Source organism: Chlamydotis macqueenii, chromosome 22, assembly GCF_036417535.1.
Source record: "Chlamydotis macqueenii isolate bChlMac1 chromosome 22, bChlMac1.mat, whole genome shotgun sequence".
Classification (NCBI taxonomy): domain Eukaryota; kingdom Metazoa; phylum Chordata; class Aves; order Otidiformes; family Otididae; genus Chlamydotis; species Chlamydotis macqueenii.
The window spans coordinates 837,009-856,441 of NC_141577.1; the positions used below are offsets into that span (position 1 = coordinate 837,009).

The following is a 19,433-nucleotide window of genomic DNA, read 5'->3' on the forward strand; positions in this document are numbered from 1 at the left end:
TGTGTGCGTGTGTTTGTTTCCTGGAATTACAAAGGGTGACTGCAGCTCAGCATGAAAAACAGTACATTCTAAAAGAGGACCTATCATGGGCTTCCTAATGCTGTGGTTTGAGCGGAATCCCATGAGACTTCCCAGGCAGGTCAATTTGGGCCACTGAAACACCAGGACTGTGACCATGTCTCCAGGTAAAGAATCAAAGTCCACCAGCAAAAGGCACAGGAGACACGGCCTCCTGTGAACTGGGCAATACTGACCTTCTCAGTGTACTTTTAATTTGTGCTCTTCGCATCTCACAGAAACATCCCCTCCCATTTTATTCCAGTAAAAGGATATGCAAAAAGCAAAGCATTAAATGAAAGAGGGAGACACACAACAGCCATTCTCTGCATTCAGAGAGAGTTGTCTCAGAGGAGGGGAGGTGTTGATGGAGAGTATGAAAGCTGACATCTTCAGAGAACCAGGAGAACAATATTAGCAAGAGGTAGGGGGTGACAGGAGGGACTGGGAACTGCTTTCAAAGAGGAAAGCAAGATGTACTCATTAAGGTCCTGAATTAAAGTAAAAAGGTGAGGTGGGAGAAAAGATTAACCAACTAGAATTTTCCTTTTTTTTTCTTATCTGTCCTCCTCAAGTGTCCTTAGGTACATCCTGCATTGTAATCCCTCCTGTTCATTTAGCAAGACAGAGATCATCCACATACCATCACCACCCATTTTCTTGTGCAACCAAGGAAGAACCCCAGGCTTTGAGTTACAGGAAGCTCTGAAGTTGTGTAACCTCTACAAAATTATTTTGACATGTCACAGCTCTGAAAACAGGGCCTGGGATTGGTTCTTTGTCTTGTCCACGTTTGCTCAGGATGGAAGCTGGGGGAAAGGCTGTACTGGTGGAGGCAGCATCCCACTCCTCCTTGTTTCCTTTCACCAGGGCTTGAGACCTGCTTTCCACTGCAAAAGGGTCAGGGACAACCAGAGCACAGTGGTTCCTCTTCCAGAGCAACCGGTCCATATCTCACACCTACGTAACAGTTGTAGCAGTGGGCTGAGAAAAGCAGCTCTCCCCTCTCACTGAAGAGGTATGACCCAGCCAGCCAAAACCACTGGACATTGCTCCTCTACTGGGCGTGCTGCAATCAAATCTCCTACGTCCCTGCGTCAGCAGTCACTAGGCTTCACGCAGTCCTCACAGAGCAGGGCTCTGCAGCCTGGGCCCTGCAGCAGCTCAGACGAGATCACCACCTTGGTCTTTTTGCCTTTAATCTACTATCTGCACAAATCCCTGGCACACAAGATTTTTCTCCTCTTTCCCAGCTGTGACAAGTTATAAGCAGTCCCATGGAAATCTGTGTTATGAATCTCTCAGTCTGTTTTTCTCCTTAGGGACCAACTTCTGACATAGGCTCAGGCTCTACAGTTTGGAAGGTGAAAGCCAAGTGTTCGATTTTAAACTTGGAACAAGACTTTTGGAAATCTTCAGATACCTAAAGATTCAGAGCTATTCAAAAGTTAACATCTCTCTAGAAACAGGGGCAGAAATAAAGTTTTAAGTTATATTTTCAAAACTAAAGTATCAACTGCACTACGATTTCTCTCACCTCTGCCCTGTCATGGGTCATCACACAGCAGAAGCACGAGGCATAATGTGAGGGAGGGAAAAAAAATGAAATTAGCAAGCTATTCAGGAAACATCCTAACAAAGAGCTGTACTTCATTAGATGTAGGCCGTATGGGTGCGTTGGTGTGTCTTCTTTAATAAACCTGTGAGGCTTCTACATTGTCCACGTGAGACGAGAAAGACAAAGTGACAGCGACTCATCAGAGGCACGGTTTGAAGCTCCGTGAACACTGAAGCAGGGCAGGAACAGAAACAGCTTCAGGAACAGAAATCTGTGAGAGGAAGGGGTGAGCAGCAGGGGTGGTAATTTCTGTCACATGTTTGGCCACAAGGAGAGAACAGTGAAAGCAGTGAACTTTCAGCTTCAGAAGCACACATGGTTCACATTTTCATTAAATTGGAGGCAGATGCGATGCTGCTTATGGGACTCACTTCTAATAAGAAGAAAAAAAAATCCAGCATTTAGGAGCTTTACTAACACACAGTTGTCCTGTGTGCTTTAGGGCAAATATTTCTGTTACAGCTTCCTGTGCTGAAGCGGTCACCGTTTGAATGGTTCTCAGGGCTCAGAAGGACAGCCCAGCTGGTGTCGCTTTGGGGGAACCTCAGCTTTACACAATGGTCCAGTTAGTCCTAGGCAAACTGAGGCCTGAGGAGAGGACCTCCCCACTTTGTGAACAGTTATGGCCACAGGATAAAGTAAGCCAGAGAAATAAGTGAGGGCAGTTATCCAGCCTGTGTCAAGGTGTTGTGGTTTTGCTAGTGAGGGGGGGCCTAAGGTGGTAGCTTCTGTAGGAAACTGCTAGAAGTTGCTCCCCTTTGTTCAGGGGACTTGGCCGGGCCTAGAGCGGACCTGCTGCTGGCCAAGGCCGAGCCGATTGGTAGCAGAATGTCCCCTGATAACGCCTCTGCGATAACGTATTTAAATAGGGGAAAACAGGAAAAAGAGGGAGGAGAAGATGTGAAGCAGCTGAGCGGGGGGCAGAGAGGGGGAAGCGCGAGCCTCGTGGGCCTTGCAGGCCTCACCCTCTGGCCTCCCGCCGGGCAGCCGACTGGGCCCAACTCGGCCCGGCCTGGCTGCAAGAAGTGGAGAGGAGATGAGAAGTGAATAAGATGTAAAAAGGATTCTGAGAGGCGTCTGCCAGCCTGTTGTGAGGAACGGCTGCAGACGCCAAGGTCAGTGAAGGAGGAGGGGGAGGAGTAATGTGGCTCCTGGCCAAGATTCCCCTGCAGCCTGTGGTGACGACCATGGTGGAGCAGGTTGTCCCCCTGCAGCCCATGGAGGTCCACGGAGGAGCAGAGATCCACTTGGAGCCCGTGAAGGACCCCGTACCGGGGGAGGTGGATGCCTGAAGGCAGCTGTGGCCCGTGGAGGGCCCACTGGGACAGCTGTTCTGGAGAGACTGAACTCCGTGGAAGAGATGACCCATGCCGGAGCAGTTCCACGAAGGACTGTGGCCCGTGGGAGGGACCCCACGCTGGAGCAGGGGAGGAATGTGAGGAGTTCTTCCCCCAACCATGAAGCAGCGGCGTGAAACAACATGTGATGAACTGACTGCAACCCCCATTCCCTCTTCCCCCCTATGCCGCTCGGGAGGGGAAGGTAGTAGAGATAATGTTAAGCTTGGGAAGAGGGAGGGGTGGGGGGAGGTTATCTTGTTCTCTGTCTCATTATCCTGCTCTTTGTAGTAATAAATGAATAGTTTTCCCCAAGTTGAGTCTGTTTTGCCCGTGACGGTAACTTTAAGGATTTCTCCCTGTCCTTATCTCAAACCTTGAGCCGTTTTTCCTTATATTTTCTCTCCCTGTTCTATCGGAGGGTGGGGGGAGTGAGAGAGAGACTGCGTAGTCTGGTCCGATCGGGGCTGAACTACGACACAAGGGAATAGCTACACTACCAAAAATCAAAAGCAGCAGCTAAGGGAGTTTCCTGAGCCTCAAATGCAGGTTGTATGTCTGAGCTTTCTCCGCTTAGGACATCTTGGGTAAAATAAGCAGTAAGCAGCTGCAGCAGTTCTTCAGATGTTACACACATCTGCTGGTTCTAAATGCACATCTTCTAGAGAAAGGCAATTAGTTTTCACTTTTGACCAAGAAGAAATTGTCTCTCCCTCTTCTGAGAAAAGCCTGAAAATGTAACTTAACAACACCCTAGAAAACTAAGAACGCTTTGGCAAAGGAACTCTATCTCTTTCTTGTTTAGATTTCATACAAACTCGCAGTTCTTACGACACGGCACTCACAACACTCAGAACAGAGCCTTGCATTGCGAGCAGCCACAAAAATGACCCATAGGCCGACAGTGGCCTTTGAGAAAAACCATGGGACAGCAAGTGCTCGTCCTACGGAAAGGCCACCTCCTTTCTGCATCACACGGGAGAACCCCTGCAGAGCCGTGGCAGACCTGAGCAGCTCATGCTCTGCCCAGTATGCAGCAGAGCTAGGTGCCAGTCATTTGGCTCCCACCCAATGCCACTATGAACAATGGAAGAGCTTAAAAACTACGCATCTGGCTGGCTTTCATTTTAAGAAAGCATCCAAAGGTATTTCTTAAGGAAATGCGTGTCTTGCTTGCAGGAGTTACAAAACCAATGATGCGCACAGCACTAAGTTTTAACTTCTAGAGTTTTAACAACTCAGAGTTATCCGACCAGAAAAACAAGCCCCAAAACTGAGAAACCTCAGCAAGGGCTTTTAGGCAGGAAGCTCTTTATCAGCAAAATGGTATTTGGCTCTCTTTCAAAAGCCAGGGATTTTCTAAGCCTCTGGCTTGTGCACCTTCGTACAGTTAGGTGTGCATACTCAGAAGGGGAGAGGTGCTCCTGCTGTCACTCTCACATTCTCTCTTACACATGCGCACACACCTTTAGCTGGCGATCTCGGATCCGAATGCAGACAGGATAGTAGCTCTGCAGCCTGTAACTGAGCAACAAGTCCAACCTGGCCTCACAAACAAGAATTTAGCTCTCGTAAAAGGTGAATCACCTGCACACGGGATCGACTGCCTGCTCTCCCAGCTCAGCTTGCATAGTTATTCATGAAGCGATTCCTGATCGTCTTGGCTACACTTGCAGTGGTCGGTAAGTCCTGATTCTCCTTTCCTATCGCTGACCATGGTTGTTTCTGTTTGACCTGTATATGGGAGGCAGTTTGATCATGTTTACTGAAAGAAGACCTAGAGAATAAGCTGTTGTCTGAGGTTGTTCAAAAGCTCTCTTCTGTGTTGCTCTCTCCCTTCGATATTTTCAAAGTACCGTTGGTGTGCTCAGTGCTTGAAGGATTAGTAGGGAGAAGAAAAGATTCCTTCACTTCAAAGTGTTTGCCACTGGTGTGTTACAACCCAAATCCTACAGAGTAAATGATATTCACTGACTTCAGGGGGCTTTGGATCAGTCCCCCTGCATCTTAAACAGAGCTGGAAATGAATACAAGAACAGCCCTGATCTCAAAAGAGTTACAAACAAATAACGTATCCATACAAGTCATTGAATCCTACTCTAGATGTGGCAAACTCACTCCTGGGTGAATCAAGGATAAACCTGCTATGTTTCCAAATGCCAGTTTCTCAGCAAGATACCTTCTAATTCATCTGCTGTTGTGTCCCTGATCTTGTACTGGAGGGAAGGCGCCTTTGGAAACTTCTAAAACACAGAGACTTCCACATTGTGAAATATCCTGGTTTTCCCCTGTCCACACTCGACTGTGTTTGTGTTACACTGCTTTGCATAACTGTGTTTTAGTATGGATAAACGTGGGAAGATGGCGATTTCCTCCTTCTGATACGATCAGGGTAGTGGCGACTCAGTTTTCATGGTGCCCAGACAGGGCAGCCCACCCATGCTGTACAGACGGTTGCATTTCTGCCTCGCCAGGAAGATTGTTCTGAGTCTTGTGTGAGCAGAGGCAAGCGCTGAGCTGCAGAGGAGGTTAGGACAAAATTTAGACTAGATTGCAATTCGTTTCTGCATTGCTTCCCTGACAAAATGCCATATACAACAAGACTAAGAAGTGGATCTATGCCCTTCTGCCTAATTCTCCTCCTGTACAGCACGGCGAGCCTAAACTGCTGACACTCAGTCCTCCTCCACGGAGGCAGCCGGTGGGAAAGCTTGGAGCGAGGACCCAGGAATCGGTGTGGCTTAGTCCCTGCTCTACCACAACTGCTCAGTGTGATCTTGTCCAAGTCCCCCCCGTCCTGGTCCTCAGTTTTCCCATCTGTAAAATCATGCTACTGTTACCTGCTTCTCACATCACTTTCTCATGGGGGACACATTGGTTTCGAGTGCCCATTTAGAGCACCATGATGGGACTGTTGGTTTTCAGCAAGCGCAGGCTGAAGCCCAGTCAAGTTCAGGGTGTTTATCAATACTGCAAACCAAGAGCTGAGCAATGTATGCATTACCTATCTTTGAGGATGTGTCTATAATTCAAATTTAGAGCTTATAAATTCTGAAAGTTACTCTCCAAGTTAGAATGTTTCGTGAATCAGCCATGAGAAAATTTTGCTGTGTGTATTCTCAGGACAGGAGAGAGCCAAGGGTCTCCAGACGCTCCTCTGCAGCGCCTGCTCGTAGCCCCTTTGCTGCAGGTGGATCATGGCGGCGCTCTGCTCTACAGAGGCAGCTCAGAGCAGGGACACGTTTCCCAGGGGAAGTGACATTTCTGCTTACCAGAGCCAGAACCCATCCTGCGTGGGGAAGAGGCACAGGGCTTAGAAAGCAGAGAGTGAGTTGTTTGCTTTCACCCCGGCACACCCAGCTCAGAGTCCAGGCATCAGGCCTTTGCGTGTCGCTCTGTACAGGCAGTCTCCCTCCAATAAAACATGGAGCACGAGAGGTCAATGGCAGTCACATCTCTGATGTGAAACTCGTCTCAGCGTATTACTGAGTACGGGCAGAAAGCAGAGACACTCACAGACATGAATCTAGCCTTGAAACAGGTGGTCATTCTTAGTTTTCCAGCAATTTAACTGCTTTAAATGAAACCTGATAAGGAACTCAAAGATTCTCTTTCTGACTCTGAGTTTTTGAAGTCTTTCTGCAAAAATTCCTGACTTACATTCCTTTGGGATGATTCAACAATCTGCAAGGCGGATTCGGTGATGCATGCACAGTTTGGGTTCCTGTTCTGTTGAAGCTTCTGCTTTGCAGCCCATCCCTAGCAAACTGGAATCGGCATGCCTGATATTTCTGTTCACTAGAAGGCTGAGCAGCGTTGGACTTACATGCATCTGAGGGCTGAGATGCCACAATATGCATTTTAATACTAGTTTCCTTGCTCCCCTAGGCGTTGTGACTACAGAGAGGTCATCATGTCTGAAACATGCAGCGTTTTCTTCTACAAACTTTGAGAACATCCTGACATGGGAAACTGAAGCAGATATTCCTCCTGGCACTGTATTTGATGTCCAATACAAACAGTATGTGAAGTTTGCTTCGTTTTGGAGTTCGGTTCTCAGGGCCACTATTCTCAGAAAGAGAAGGGCCAAGAAAGACAAGTAGATTTTGCTGTGTCTGCTGCTTGTTTTACTGCTACGGAAATGGTTCTGCTTAGACAAGAACTCAGTAAAGGACAGGATTATTTAAACTGGTGGATGGTGCTCAGTTAAGCAAATACTTTTACATCTTGGGTTACCAGCTTTACTCCATTACTGAGCCACTCTTTGCCTTCAGCAACTTCCTCCTCTTTATTCTGTAGTTTCCTCACCTGTAAGCACAGGTAACAGCAATTGTCTTCCTCTGGTTCAGTCACTAGAAGTAAGAGAAATGAGACCAGAGTTACACAATAGCGTTGTTGCCTCTGGGTAAGTCTGCAAACTCTGCAGCAAACTTGCGTGCAATCATTCGGCGTTAAAGAGTTGGAAAAACAGCCTGAGAGGATCATTCTGGAGAAGGGTTGTATTGCATCTGTTCTACCAAACAGACTAAAAGCCTTTTTTGTCCCAAGGTATGGAGAAAAACTCTGGCTTAACAAGCGTGAGTGCCAGAGTATCACGCAGCCCTTCTGCAATCTCACTCGCGAAACAGAAAACTTCACGGAGCATTACTACGCCCGGGTGCGGGCCGCTGGCCAGAACTACTGCTCCTCCAGCTGGGTGCGCTCAGAAAGATTTGAGCCCAGGAAAGAAAGTACGTACCGCTGCCAAAATCGATTAAATTCTGGTTGCTAGGGATTTATTCAAAGTCTCAGTGACGTTTAGGACAGCATTTCCTCTAGTTTCGGGATTGCAAGACTCTATCTTCTATAGGAAGGGAGTGAAGGCCTGAAGAATCTTGTTATTAGGCAAGGAGGCAAATGAGCAAATGGGCAGGGCCTTCCCTGGGGTCCCACACCAAAATGGGATTAGAAGAGAAAAGTAAAAGCCAGATTTCCTTGAAGGAAGAACTGCTATTAAGGCTGATGAGAGGCAGAAGTAAACTAGTAAGAGACATGAGGGTGGTGGAGCACTGGCCCAGGGTGCCCAGAGAGGTGGTGGATGCCCCATCCCTGGAAACATTCCAGGCCAGGTTGGCCGGGGCTCTGAGCAACCTGATCTGGTTGGAGATGTCCCTGCTCCTGGCAGGGGGTTGGACCGGGTGGGCTTTAACGGTCCCTTCTCATCCAAATCATCCTGTGATTCTATGATGGGCAACCTGAGGACAGCCAGTAATACAGTCACAGACGCTATGACATGTGAACTCCTGAAAATCAGGAGCCATTCTGTTCAGTTTGATGTTTTCAAGCTACATGGCCTTGGATGAATACTGAATGCTGCTTTTAAATGTCTGTTATAGACTGGGTTAAACCTCTGTTTAAATGTTGGGTGTAGCACATGCCTTTCACTGAAGGTAAGCGTAGATACAAAAGAGCTTAACTACTCCAAAACCAACATCTGACGTAGGATGGGAACAGAAATTTAGGCAGCAGTTAACCGAGTGCCCTGTGGTGGGATTTCACACTTATCACACACGCATGAAGGAGGATGTCCTTGCGCAGGACGGGGAAGCAACACGGAAGCAGTGAGAACATGGTCCCAAGGAAAAGCCTGGGGTAAGAATTTCTAGGGACAAACACTGGGCAGAACCCCCAGGGAAAACAATATCTCCAGTTGCCTGATTTCTCCTGTGCTCAGTGAAATACAGCTCAAATACCTTTTGTATATAAACAGAAGTAATAATTCACAGTGACTCCGGGCTGTATGTATGAGATGCGTATAAGATGATCTGACAATGTATCAGCTTTAATCTTAACAGCTGACACTGCCTGTTCTGCCTTTTCCAGCTATTATTGGAGCTCCAGAAGTGGAGTATATCCCTTATGTACGGTCCATAAAGTTTCTTATACGGCCCCCCTATACTCCGCTGAGAGGGGAGGATGACCGCCAGCTGACCGTAGAGGACATTTGTAGCAAATTCGGTGCTGTTGAATATCACTTAACAATATTCAACCAAAGGACACACCAAAAGGTAAAGACAACCTCCCGTCACTTGGCCACGACTTCTGTGAATCAGATTTCCCATAAGCTGGAGAAGGATCTCAGAGCTTATAAATGATGGATGAGATTTCTGATCTACAAGGCAAAGTCTCAGAGTCTTTTTCCTTTAAAATTCTGGAAAGGAAACTGGAGTTTCCCAGGGTACTGTGTAAGCAGCAAAAAGCAAAGCCGCTGATGATTCAAAAAGATTATTGCTTAATAAGTTCAAGTCGTAAGGAACTGAAATGCAAAAAGTAAATACAGTAACAGTAGAAAACAAATTATATCTTTAGAATTCCATACGTACAGAATTATTACAGTCCTATAGCACCTTATTAGTTATGCTGAATTTTGCAATCTGATTTGAAGAATTTCTATGCATTTAATCGTGCTAAAATACAGAATCTGCCTTTATTTTAAATAGTGGACAAAGAATGAGCACAACAAAGAATTTGAAGTTTCCAACTTGGACCCAGACACTGACTATAATGGAACAGTATATATCTATCTCCTCCAGAGAAGCAGCAGGACTCAAGTATTTTGGGTTAAAACACTAGCAGGTGAGGCTGTTAACTCTGCTCATTTAAAAGTCCAGCGGGGATACTGGCTACACAAAGAGACCGATTTTTGGCTGGTATAAAATAACATAGCCTTGCTAAAGATCTTGAAGCAGCGTTGACTCTCCTAATTTAAAATCTAGCCCTGAGACCAGACCTGCACCGCAATGCAGCCAGTCCCAGGCAGGTTTTCTAAGCCAGCTCTCTGAAGCTACGTTTTGCACTTGTTCTCTTCCCCCTAACCAGACAACACGTGGCTTCTCTACTGCTTCGTGGCACTCGCGTTCTGCGCCGGACTGGTGTTTGCTGCTATTGTCTATGGGATCTGTAAATACGTCAAGCAACACAGTGCACAGCCTACGTCTCTGGTAAGTGCTCCTAAGCCCCTGCAGCAGCGTTGTCTAGGAAATCACTGCCGACGACTGGCAGTTTAAATCTGATCGTTCTGCCACAGGTAGAGAGCTGTAAAGCAAGACAGCAAAGACGCCCGCAGATTTGAAGACTCTTGGTTATTCTCTCAAAAGAAAGAGCCTGCGTATGTTATTCCTAGAGGAGAGTAGGGCTCTTCACCAATGTGTTAGAACAGCTCTCAAAATCACAGACCCTCAGACATGCCCCTTCTGAAATTTTCACTAGTTTTCTAAGATTTTGGTTTCCGATTTTTAAGTGGCAATTTGATTTACATGTTTTAGGACTGCACGGTTGCCCTGATGCATAATGAGAGACATCTGTATTCCTCTGAAGTGTCATTCCCCAGGAAAAAACCAGAGTTCTTTTGTCAATGGAGCAGATCCCTGGTGGTTGTTACTGTTTTTTACTGATATTTCTCCAAAGAAAATGTTAAAGAATATAAAGCAACCCTTCAAAGTCAAGCTTCTTGTTACTAATTCATGTTTGTCTATCTACTTCAACAGGACTTCAGAGGGGTTTCATCGTTCCAGCCTCTTACACTGACCGTGGAACATATTATAAAGCCTATTAATTTAACTAAGCCTTCACTTCCCATCCCCGAAGTGCAGTTACCACAAATCAGCCAACATTTGGACAGAGCACTGGAGCCACCGTGGTCTTTCCATCCACCAGAAACCGCCTATCAGCAACAGATGGACGTACGGACACTCCAGCTGCCCGCTCAGCCACCCTGCTTGGCAAGCACAGCTCCCACTGGTTATGCTCCTCAAAGAGCTGAGCAAAGCGTTCCACCTGCCGCAGCCAGCAGCACTGTGCCCCCAACCTATGGCGTGTGTGTTGAAGGCACAGACTGTGTCGACAAGAAGAATTTGCAGCCAAACCAAATGCTAAAGGGAGTTTCTCCAGATAGTTTTGTTGGTGGAAAGGTCGTAACCCAGATGCTGGGCAATAGCTGCAGCCACTGGAGTTATAAGGAACAGAGGCCAAACTTGGCATTGTGGAACAGCAGTGACACACGAGAGTCAGCTCTCTTCCAGGGAAACCCTGCGCAAACACAGCAACTGCTGTTGCAGACTGGTGGGATGGAAAGTAAAGTGCACGCATCCCAGCTGTCACTGTCTCTGCTGGAACAAGGGGAATGCTATATAGGACAGACAGCAGAACTGCCTCTGCTACTGCCTTCAACGAAAGTGGACCGTGTTCCAGAGGACGAAGGACTGCCATCGCCATCAGCAACCCTCCTTTTCTCAGTCCGTTCTGGTAACAACTTCCCTAGAGAGAACAACACAGAGCGGTGGATGTTGCCGGATTCATTCTCACATTCTGCAAATAAATTGCAGTTCCCAGACACTCAGGAAACAGAAACGTTAACAGCAACAGAGGAGCTGAGCTGCACAAAACTGCATAACGTTGTGTCCCAAGACACTGTCTCAGGCCGGGACAATGGCACTCCTCTCACTATGCTGTTCAAAGATTTGGACTTGAAAGTAGCGTGGGATCAGGATGAAACTGCAGAATTTTATTAGGATGACTTGATGATATTAAAATCCAGATTATGTGTGCCTGCATGAAATGGTAGCCTACCCTGCAAACGGCCCAATGCAAACGAGCATGGCTAATCTGGGATGTATGAGCGTGGCACGGAGTTGTCACTGCTTCCACTACTGTGCTGTGGTGGAGAGAGGTGCCTTTCCTTACAAAATTATTATTGGTACACGGTAATACTCTATCTGTGCACTTAAGTAACAGGTCTAGGATATTCTTCAAATCAATTATGAATTGGGCTACTTTAAAAGCTGAGTTAAGATTCAAGTTGAAATCCTGGATTCCATTTACTGAAAATTTAGCAAAGTTCACAATAGAAACCGTAGGTGCTCTTTTCCAACATCAAAAATCCAGGTCCCAGATATATGCACCCTTTGAAGAAATTCAAATGTAGATCTATGGAAAGATAAAAGAATTAAATATATTATGGCACAGTAAAAGAATTAAATATATATTGGTGTTCTACCCTTGGATACATGACTTGTGCAAAACAATAGGCTAATTCCACGAAATGGACTTTGCCCTTAAAGCAGTCATTGAAACCGGTAACAGCTCCTGATGCAGCCATTCTGCGAAACTACATGTTCCCTGTCCCGCTGTGCTTTAACGTTTGTAGACAGGTAGTGCCTTTTCTGTCTGTGCAACAGATTAATGTGGTCTTGGCCCAGTCCTGATATATTTCTCAGCTGCTGCTCATTTCTTGCTCTGAAATACTCACGCGTTCTCTTCTTCCCTTGAAATCCCCAAGGACGAAGCAGCTAGGACCACATCCCACACAGGCAGGAACGTGAGGATTTACACCAGTCTCAGTTCAGCCCTCCACCTGGTTTACGCTAATCTCAATTCACGCACTCGGTAACCTACGAAGGAGACAAGGGAGGTCCTGAGCTGCTTCCTCCGCCCCTCACTGTCACTAAGAGGAACACGCTGCAGTTGCATGATGGAGAGGAGCCTACGACTGCAGAGCCCTCCTCCGCTGCTGTTACCAGCACACCCACCTCCAGGGCTGGAATGAACCAAAATCAATGTCAGCCGAGGGCCAAATTCCTTTAGCACTGCACCTTTACCACAAGCAAGCTAATTGGCATTTACTCAGGCGACAGAGGAGGCGATTACTTTTCAGTAAGAGGAAAACATAGTTCACCCTGTTGGTTTCCACAGGTGTGCTGAAGAAGTGTGAGTGTCTGATGACATCAGTTTTAGGGGAAAATGAAACCATTTCTAGGAATAAGCAAGGCTTTGAATGGCATGGGGAAGTACTCGCTTGAAAAGCACTGCCAGAGAAAGGCCGACCAGAAGCAAAACTCAGCTGTTCTCACCATGAGCACACTCAGGTGTTTTCTCAGTCCAGGGAAGCTGAGGCTAAAGGCTAAATTCAATTTGCTTGGGTGTGATTTTGCAAATAAACCGTAGCTTTATGAAGTAAAGGGGTTTGATGATTCAACCCAGGACTAAAGGAATAGTCTTAGAAACTTTACAGGCAAAGGTTCAGCTCCTAACTCCAGCATCAGTAACAAACAAAGCAGTTTGGCCGTGTTATATGAGGCCAAAAGGTCGAAACGTCGTATGTGGTGAAGAGCTGGCACGGCACAGGGTGTGAAAGGTGTGCATACGTGCATGGTCTGGGCAGCAACCAGGAAGGACGGTTCCATTGTGCTGGCTTTACTTCATACCATTCAGTATCAAAGGTTTTGTGGAATGTCGTTTGAGCTGTTTCATGTCTCCAAACTATACCATCAAAAACAATACACACAGAAATGCTGCGGCCGTAGGAGCCGCAGCAGCCCAGCTGTGTTGTTTCCGAGGAGCGCGAGACCCCAGGGGTAACGTTCTGCCTCACCAGCTCCCCCTTGGAGAGGCTGCATTTCAAGCCAGTGATGCCAATTCCCTTATTTAGAGTTGCCTGTGGGCTGCGTATCTTGTGTCAACAACATTCCCAGTGATGCTACTCAGGGAATAATCCAATGCCACAATGTCTACATTTTGGCTTATGTTGTGAAACATAACCCTCAGCCCAGGGGCAGCATGGGCAGCATGGTGCAGGAGGGAAGGGGGGCCTTAGGAGAGCACTTGAACATGCTGCTAAAAATTACAACATTTTCTATTTAAAAGCATTTTCAAATCCCTCTGCAGACCCACTGCCACAGCATCTGATCATGTCCAGCCCTTAAGAAATGTATCGTCTTGGTGCCTCAGAAGGAGAGATGGGAACTGAGGCACAGAAAGCCTAGAACTAGATTTTTAGAAGGTATGTAGCTGCCTGAAGATGCAAAGTGTCCCACAGCTGGGACGTCGATCTCTTCTTCGGGCGCCTTAAATACCTTAAACGCTACATTGCTTCTGACTACACTCAAAGGCTGCTTATGGCAGGAATGAGCTTAAAGGCTTACAACCCAGCTCTTGCCCCCTCCTGTCCTCATCTGTTCTACCCCGAACAGCAGTGCCTGTAATGAACAGGGGACGCACTTCAGAGAGACTCTGTGAGCCCTGTCTTAAGGAGGTGATCGACAGCAATATTCTCAACTTCCTGCTCTGATCACGGCCAAGTCAATATTTGTCTTGTAGGCTTTGATATACTAAGCAGGAGGAGACCAATTCTTGTCTCATGAGTCACCTCTAAAATTTAGCAGGAGATCATCCCTTCTAAAACTATTTCTCTTTGGAAAAGCTTGGAAAGAGGTGTTGACGCCCCTGAGCTTTATTGTAGCTGTGCAAGGAAAGCACTCATCCATCCCCCATCAACATGTGTTGACCTTATCGCCTTCTGCTTTATTGCTTTTCATAATCAAATTGATAGCCTTGTTTGGTTCAAAATGCACCACAGCAAACAGCTACAGCAGGATCAAATCGTCTCATTCTTATTCTGTGTGAGGACATTTTCAGATAAACAGCAGGATTTCAACTTTGTTCCAAAGGTCTTCCCAGGGAAGCCATCTGTATCTAACCTCTACTGTCCCTCATTTATCTTGACTTTTCCAGATACCATTTCTGATAGCTCTAGATAATAAAAACTAGCAGTGCCTTGCCACAAAGGCCGTACTTATTCCTCGGCAGATGTCCCGACGATGACAGGTGAGCATTGCAGCTCCAGTTGTCACTGGGTATCAGCATAGCAGGTGGCAGCTGTAACCCTATAGCGCAGTATTGCTCTTTGTCTTCTCAGCTAAATCTGGGAGCTGTCACTTGGCCGCTCCCCACGCCAGCAGCCCTGTCGCAGCTCGCCGGGGATCCTTGCGCAGAGATGAACACATCGCTGCAGACTGCAGCTCACGTTCTCCCTCGTTATTTGCTCGTTATTTCTTCTGGCACTGAAAGGTGCCCTGTTTGAAGACTGTAAAAAATCACTGATGATTTTTTAACAAGTCCTTTGAGGAAAATCTTACTCAAGGAACAAATGAAAAGCTCCAAATTCTGGAGACAGAATGAGGCAGAGTGGAGGGCAGCTCTGAAGGTATTAGGGACCCTGATAAAAGAGACTTTGTATCTTAGCTCTGGCATCACGTTGGCCTAACAGCATGGCTGTTGGTGACGGGGAGGTACGATGCAGCAGAACTGCAGCAGCTGGGTGACAGTGATAAGCAGTGGCCTTACACTTGCTAGTTCAGAGGATTTCAAAGGTCCATCTATATCTTCTTTCTTCTCAGACTGAGACAATGAGAACTGCGAGACATGACTGTAAGATTTTTGTAAGAAAAAGGTGACAAAAGTGATCAGCATCCATATGAGGAGAGCATAAATTAAGATTCTCCTTAAATCATACAAGAGAGGGTTGATATGGCAAAGATTAATTAAATTAATAATATTAAGCAGAACAGATGATAATTACCCATTACTTCTCACAATACAAAATTCAGGAAAGCACTCAAGTGGTCATGCAGTTGTTCAAAACCAATGAAAGAAAAGTGTTCCTTCACTTTAACAGCTCAGCTTACACCAAAACCTGTTCCCTCAGGCCTGCCCAACAGTACCTGTTTATTGCTTTCTCAGGAATGTCCGAAACACAGCCACTAAATAAACTTCACACACAGAAGACCTTGTAGCTCTAGTGCTGATCCTGCTAGGTTTCATCTTTGTTTTATTTGGATGGTGAAGCAAACAAAGGTGCTTAGAAATGGATCCTACTGAAACAGGCAGGGTAACTCAAACGGTGCCAGATTTGATGGCGGTGGTCATTGCCACAAGGCCTTGTGCGGGCTACAGTCAGAAAGTGCTCAAAAAGGCATCAGGCAATGTAACGGGGCTAGGACTGTTAGCAACAATAAAGCATTGTCCAGCTCAGAAAAAGCTACGGGCCACTCTCAAGAGACAGGACACCGTGCTGAACAGACCTTACGCTTCATCCAGTATGGTGATTTTGTGTTCTTGCATATCCTCCTTACACACTTCGAGTGGCTGAGAGAAGCCCGCTACTGACGTGCTGACTCCTCAGCTAATAAAATGTAGCTGGAAAACATCTGGCTCCAAACTGGTATTGCAGCCTCAGAGCTTCGCCACTTTCAAACCTTCACGTCTCCTTCTGAGACCACAAAAAATATCGCCCGCTTCTCACGCTGTTGGGAAGGGTTTATCCTGACTGCTGAAACTCCAAGCCTATCTCGGATAAATGGAGAAACAGCAGGCTCTGTTCTTCTGCCCTGCCCCAGACTCTTCGACACCAGCATGGGCAGCTGGCTGTGCGAGCTCACCCGCTGCCGGGGCAGCAAGCCTTCATTTGCCTGTAGTAAGGAAAGTGCAACAGTCGCAGCCAACCAAAACATGAGAGCTGTTGTTAGCTCCTGATCTAATTATACACTGACATAATTTGGCTGGAGCTGGCATTCACTAAAGAGATGTCAAAGGAAATTATTTCACTCTATTATGCAGCAATGGCAATGTTAACCCCAGGGAAATTCCTGGAGGAGATTAAAATATTCATAATTCATTTTGGATGCTTTGTGAGCTTCTATCCTAGATGAGCAGAGGATAATCCAATACTCTGATGCCTGAATTTTGGAGGCACCTGTTTTTCCTTACAGCATTTTGCCCGATTTGAAAAAGAGTTTGTGATTAGCTGCCACTGCAGTAACCGCTCCAAGAGCGTAAGCCCTGCCTGGGTCTCCCCATTGTCACTGCGATGGCATGGTGGGATGCTATATTTAAGGCTCCAGGATGGGCACTCAAACATGGGGAACATTCTTTTAGGGAGAGTCATTCTCAGTGTCATCAACGGGGAGAAGGAAACGCTCCTTTGTCCTTTCTCTTTCATGAGGACAGGCGCTCTCACTGTAGTCTTCACAGGGTGAGTTTGGCTTATCTGTAAATAAACTACTGTTTATAGCAGGATTTTATGATCTTCATAGCAGCATCCGTTACTTCGTATGATCCCTTTATTTGAATTGCACTTCAGAGACAGACTGTGCTTCGTGACTGTATCTGCTCTCAAGTGTCATTACTGTTTTTCTAGTGTTGTTCTTATGAAAATACTGGTTTACTTCATGTTTTCTCACAATAATCTGTTGTGGTTTACTGATGTGTTTAGAAAAAATTATATACTTGGATTGAAAAGTGCAGGTTTTAGCAGATCAGAACTCTGTAACTTTACAATAAATGCCAGATTACAGAGCACTGAAAATTTTCCACGAAAAAATAAAAAACATTATATAGCAAAAATTAACTTGGATTGGTAACTATTCATGAAAATGGAAACAAAGACCTGACACCCAGAGTAATTCTGCAGCTGAAATAGTCCTGAAGAGAGTAGTATTCTGTGAAATTACAGAGATTTTTTTTTCCATAAAAGCTTGGTTTATTTTCTCTTCTTATACTTGACAATATTTCTTTGTTTATTCCAAGGAAGAGGAAATGTTACTGTGATAATTCCATATTTTCATTTGCATTTTGGGATATTTTGCATTTACCACAACAGCTCTGCTTTTCCATATAACTGTGCTTTTCCAGGGACTGTTTTTAAGAAATCTGTTTACATTAACAGAAAATTGTACTACTAGCAAAAGCTGATGTTTTGTATTTTTTATTGCTTTAGGATTAGAAAGCAGTAAAACTAAAATCCAGGTGCAAAATTTCCCAAGGGAAAATTTCAATAACAGAACATGAGCTAGGGAAAGATTCACAAGTATGTCTGAACAAATACTATTCAGCAACAATTACAGTTCCAAACCTGTTCTTATAAAGTAACCTAAGCTCTTAGAACTGAAAAGCTGAATAGTCTAAGGATTGCGCTGTACATTTCTGAACCAACTGCGGGACAGAATGAGAGAAGAAGGGAAATACTTTTAAAATTTACTTCTGTTTAATGCCCACTCATTAGTCGGTGCCTAAAAGCAGCACGCTGCTCATTCCCAGAGCAGAGGCTGCCGCAGAGCCTAGCCCTTTAGCAGGTACCGCAGGAGACGGGTGGAGTCAAGAGTGCTGATGCCCACTCCCCATGCTTCACCGGGAAGAGAGGGATCTTTCTGGGAGGCTTCTCGGATCACTTGGGGGAAAATCCTGTTCTTCACTGAGCAACTCCTTCGAGACTAATGTCCTGAAGGATGCTATGTTTTCTCCATGGTTTATCAACCTTTTTCTAAGATGTAAGAAGAAATCACTGATCTCTCAGGATACACTCGAAGGACTGGATAAAGCACTGTTCTCTTAAAGTACTGAGCTATAGCTGTTCTTGTCAGCAGCCCAGGTACGGAGATGGGAACACAAGCTGAAGTGCTCTGTTTAGGCAACAGCAACTGGAGCTGGTTAGTTCCAGAAAATCCACCTGGATTTTCCAACTGCCACAGCCACCAAGTGACTCCTGCACAGCAGCCGGTGTGTTCGGTTCAGCAGCAATCCCTCCTCTAACCCCGGGCACATCCAGGCAGGGTCAGAACACGCTGTCATCACAACCCGAGCGGCAGGTCACAGCCTATTTCCAGACTCCTTATTTTCTAAACTTTTCCTCCGTATCTCACTATCTGACGTTCCATACCTTATTTTGTCCCTAGTCTTCCATGTCCCTCTGAGCTCCCTTTTCACGACGCTCCTCATTTGTCTGCATGCTATATTGGGGGTCTGATCTAATGGAACTCCCTGGAAGAATATCCACCAGATTTAGAGCATAAGATTAGTCCTAGGAAAACAAATCTACCCATAAAATGCTGCCTACCTACTGCTCTGTTACAGCTTCAGCTGCCTTTAAAGATTTATTAATTTCGTCATCTAATTCTATTTTCCACAGAAGCATTACGAAACAAACCCCTTTCACAGTTTAAATGCCAGAGGATGGTATTATGTGAACTTTCATTGACGGCCCTTGACCATCAAAGCAAAGCAAGGACGTAATGGTAACTTAAGGAGATTTTGTTAAGGTGTCTTACTTGAAAGCCACTTTATGTCTTATTCTGTTCCAGCAAGAAAGTTCATTTTGACTTCCCATCATGGGAACCCGAACCTTCTTCCACCACAGAGAGGAAGAGCAAAAGGAGGAGAGGCAACAGAGCTTGCAAATGACCTCCACAACTCGAAAGAAAAAGTTCAAAACCAGGTAAGCCACAGAAACAGGGACAGGCTGAGCAAACTGGGTCCAGACAGGACTTTCTACACTCAGTACTGAGCATTCACAGACTGGTTTAATTTCAAGTTTACAAAATTTCCTAACTTTGTCTGGGTTCTTTTATGTGCACCTGCCTCTGGAAGTGAGGAAGAAGAGACTTTCAGCCTTTCAGAGTTATCCATAGCAGCTGCCCTTGCCCTGACCTCCGAAATACCACAGTAAGTCAGGAATCATCACTCAAATGTGACCACTGTATACAATATCACCTTTGTACGTCACAGGTTCCAACTCCTTTTGTTGGAAGCAAAAAGACCAGGTTCAATAAAGA

General features: G+C 45.9%; 2 protein-coding genes across 2 annotated transcripts in view; both read left to right on the forward strand.

Moving 5' to 3' along the window:
* The first annotated feature begins 4,651 nt into the window (after nt 1–4,651).
* IL22RA1 (interleukin 22 receptor subunit alpha 1) lies at nt 4,652–11,561 on the forward strand. Its single transcript, XM_010117689.2, has 7 exons — nt 4,652–4,694; nt 6,901–7,033; nt 7,561–7,742; nt 8,875–9,059; nt 9,492–9,627; nt 9,871–9,992; nt 10,539–11,561. Exons 1-7 carry the CDS (start codon nt 4,652–4,654, stop codon nt 11,559–11,561), a joined length of 1,824 nt encoding a protein of 607 aa, XP_010115991.2.
* A 5,211-nt stretch (nt 11,562–16,772) lies between these two features.
* The window catches only part of MYOM3 (myomesin 3), a 28,776-nt gene continuing 26,115 nt past the window's right edge, over nt 16,773–19,433 (forward strand). Inside the window, exons 1-3 of the mRNA XM_010117678.2 lie at nt 16,773–16,858; nt 18,963–19,096; nt 19,249–19,323. Of these exons, the coding sequence (XP_010115980.2) occupies nt 18,990–19,096; nt 19,249–19,323 (182 nt within the window). The 5' untranslated portion in view covers nt 16,773–16,858; nt 18,963–18,989. The remainder of the gene's footprint in view (nt 16,859–18,962; nt 19,097–19,248; nt 19,324–19,433) is intronic.

Bases quoted from the DNA above. Each gene is read 5' to 3' on its own strand.
- IL22RA1 (XM_010117689.2), top strand. From the start codon at position 4,652: ATGAAGCGATTCCTGATCGTCTTGGCTACACTTGCAGTGGTCG. The intron at 4,695-6,900 runs GTAAGTCCTGAT...TTGCTCCCCTAG, and splicing joins GGCTACACTTGCAGTGGTCG to GCGTTGTGACTACAGAGAGG. The intron at 9,060-9,491 runs GTAAAGACAACC...TATTTTAAATAG, and splicing joins ACCAAAGGACACACCAAAAG to TGGACAAAGAATGAGCACAA.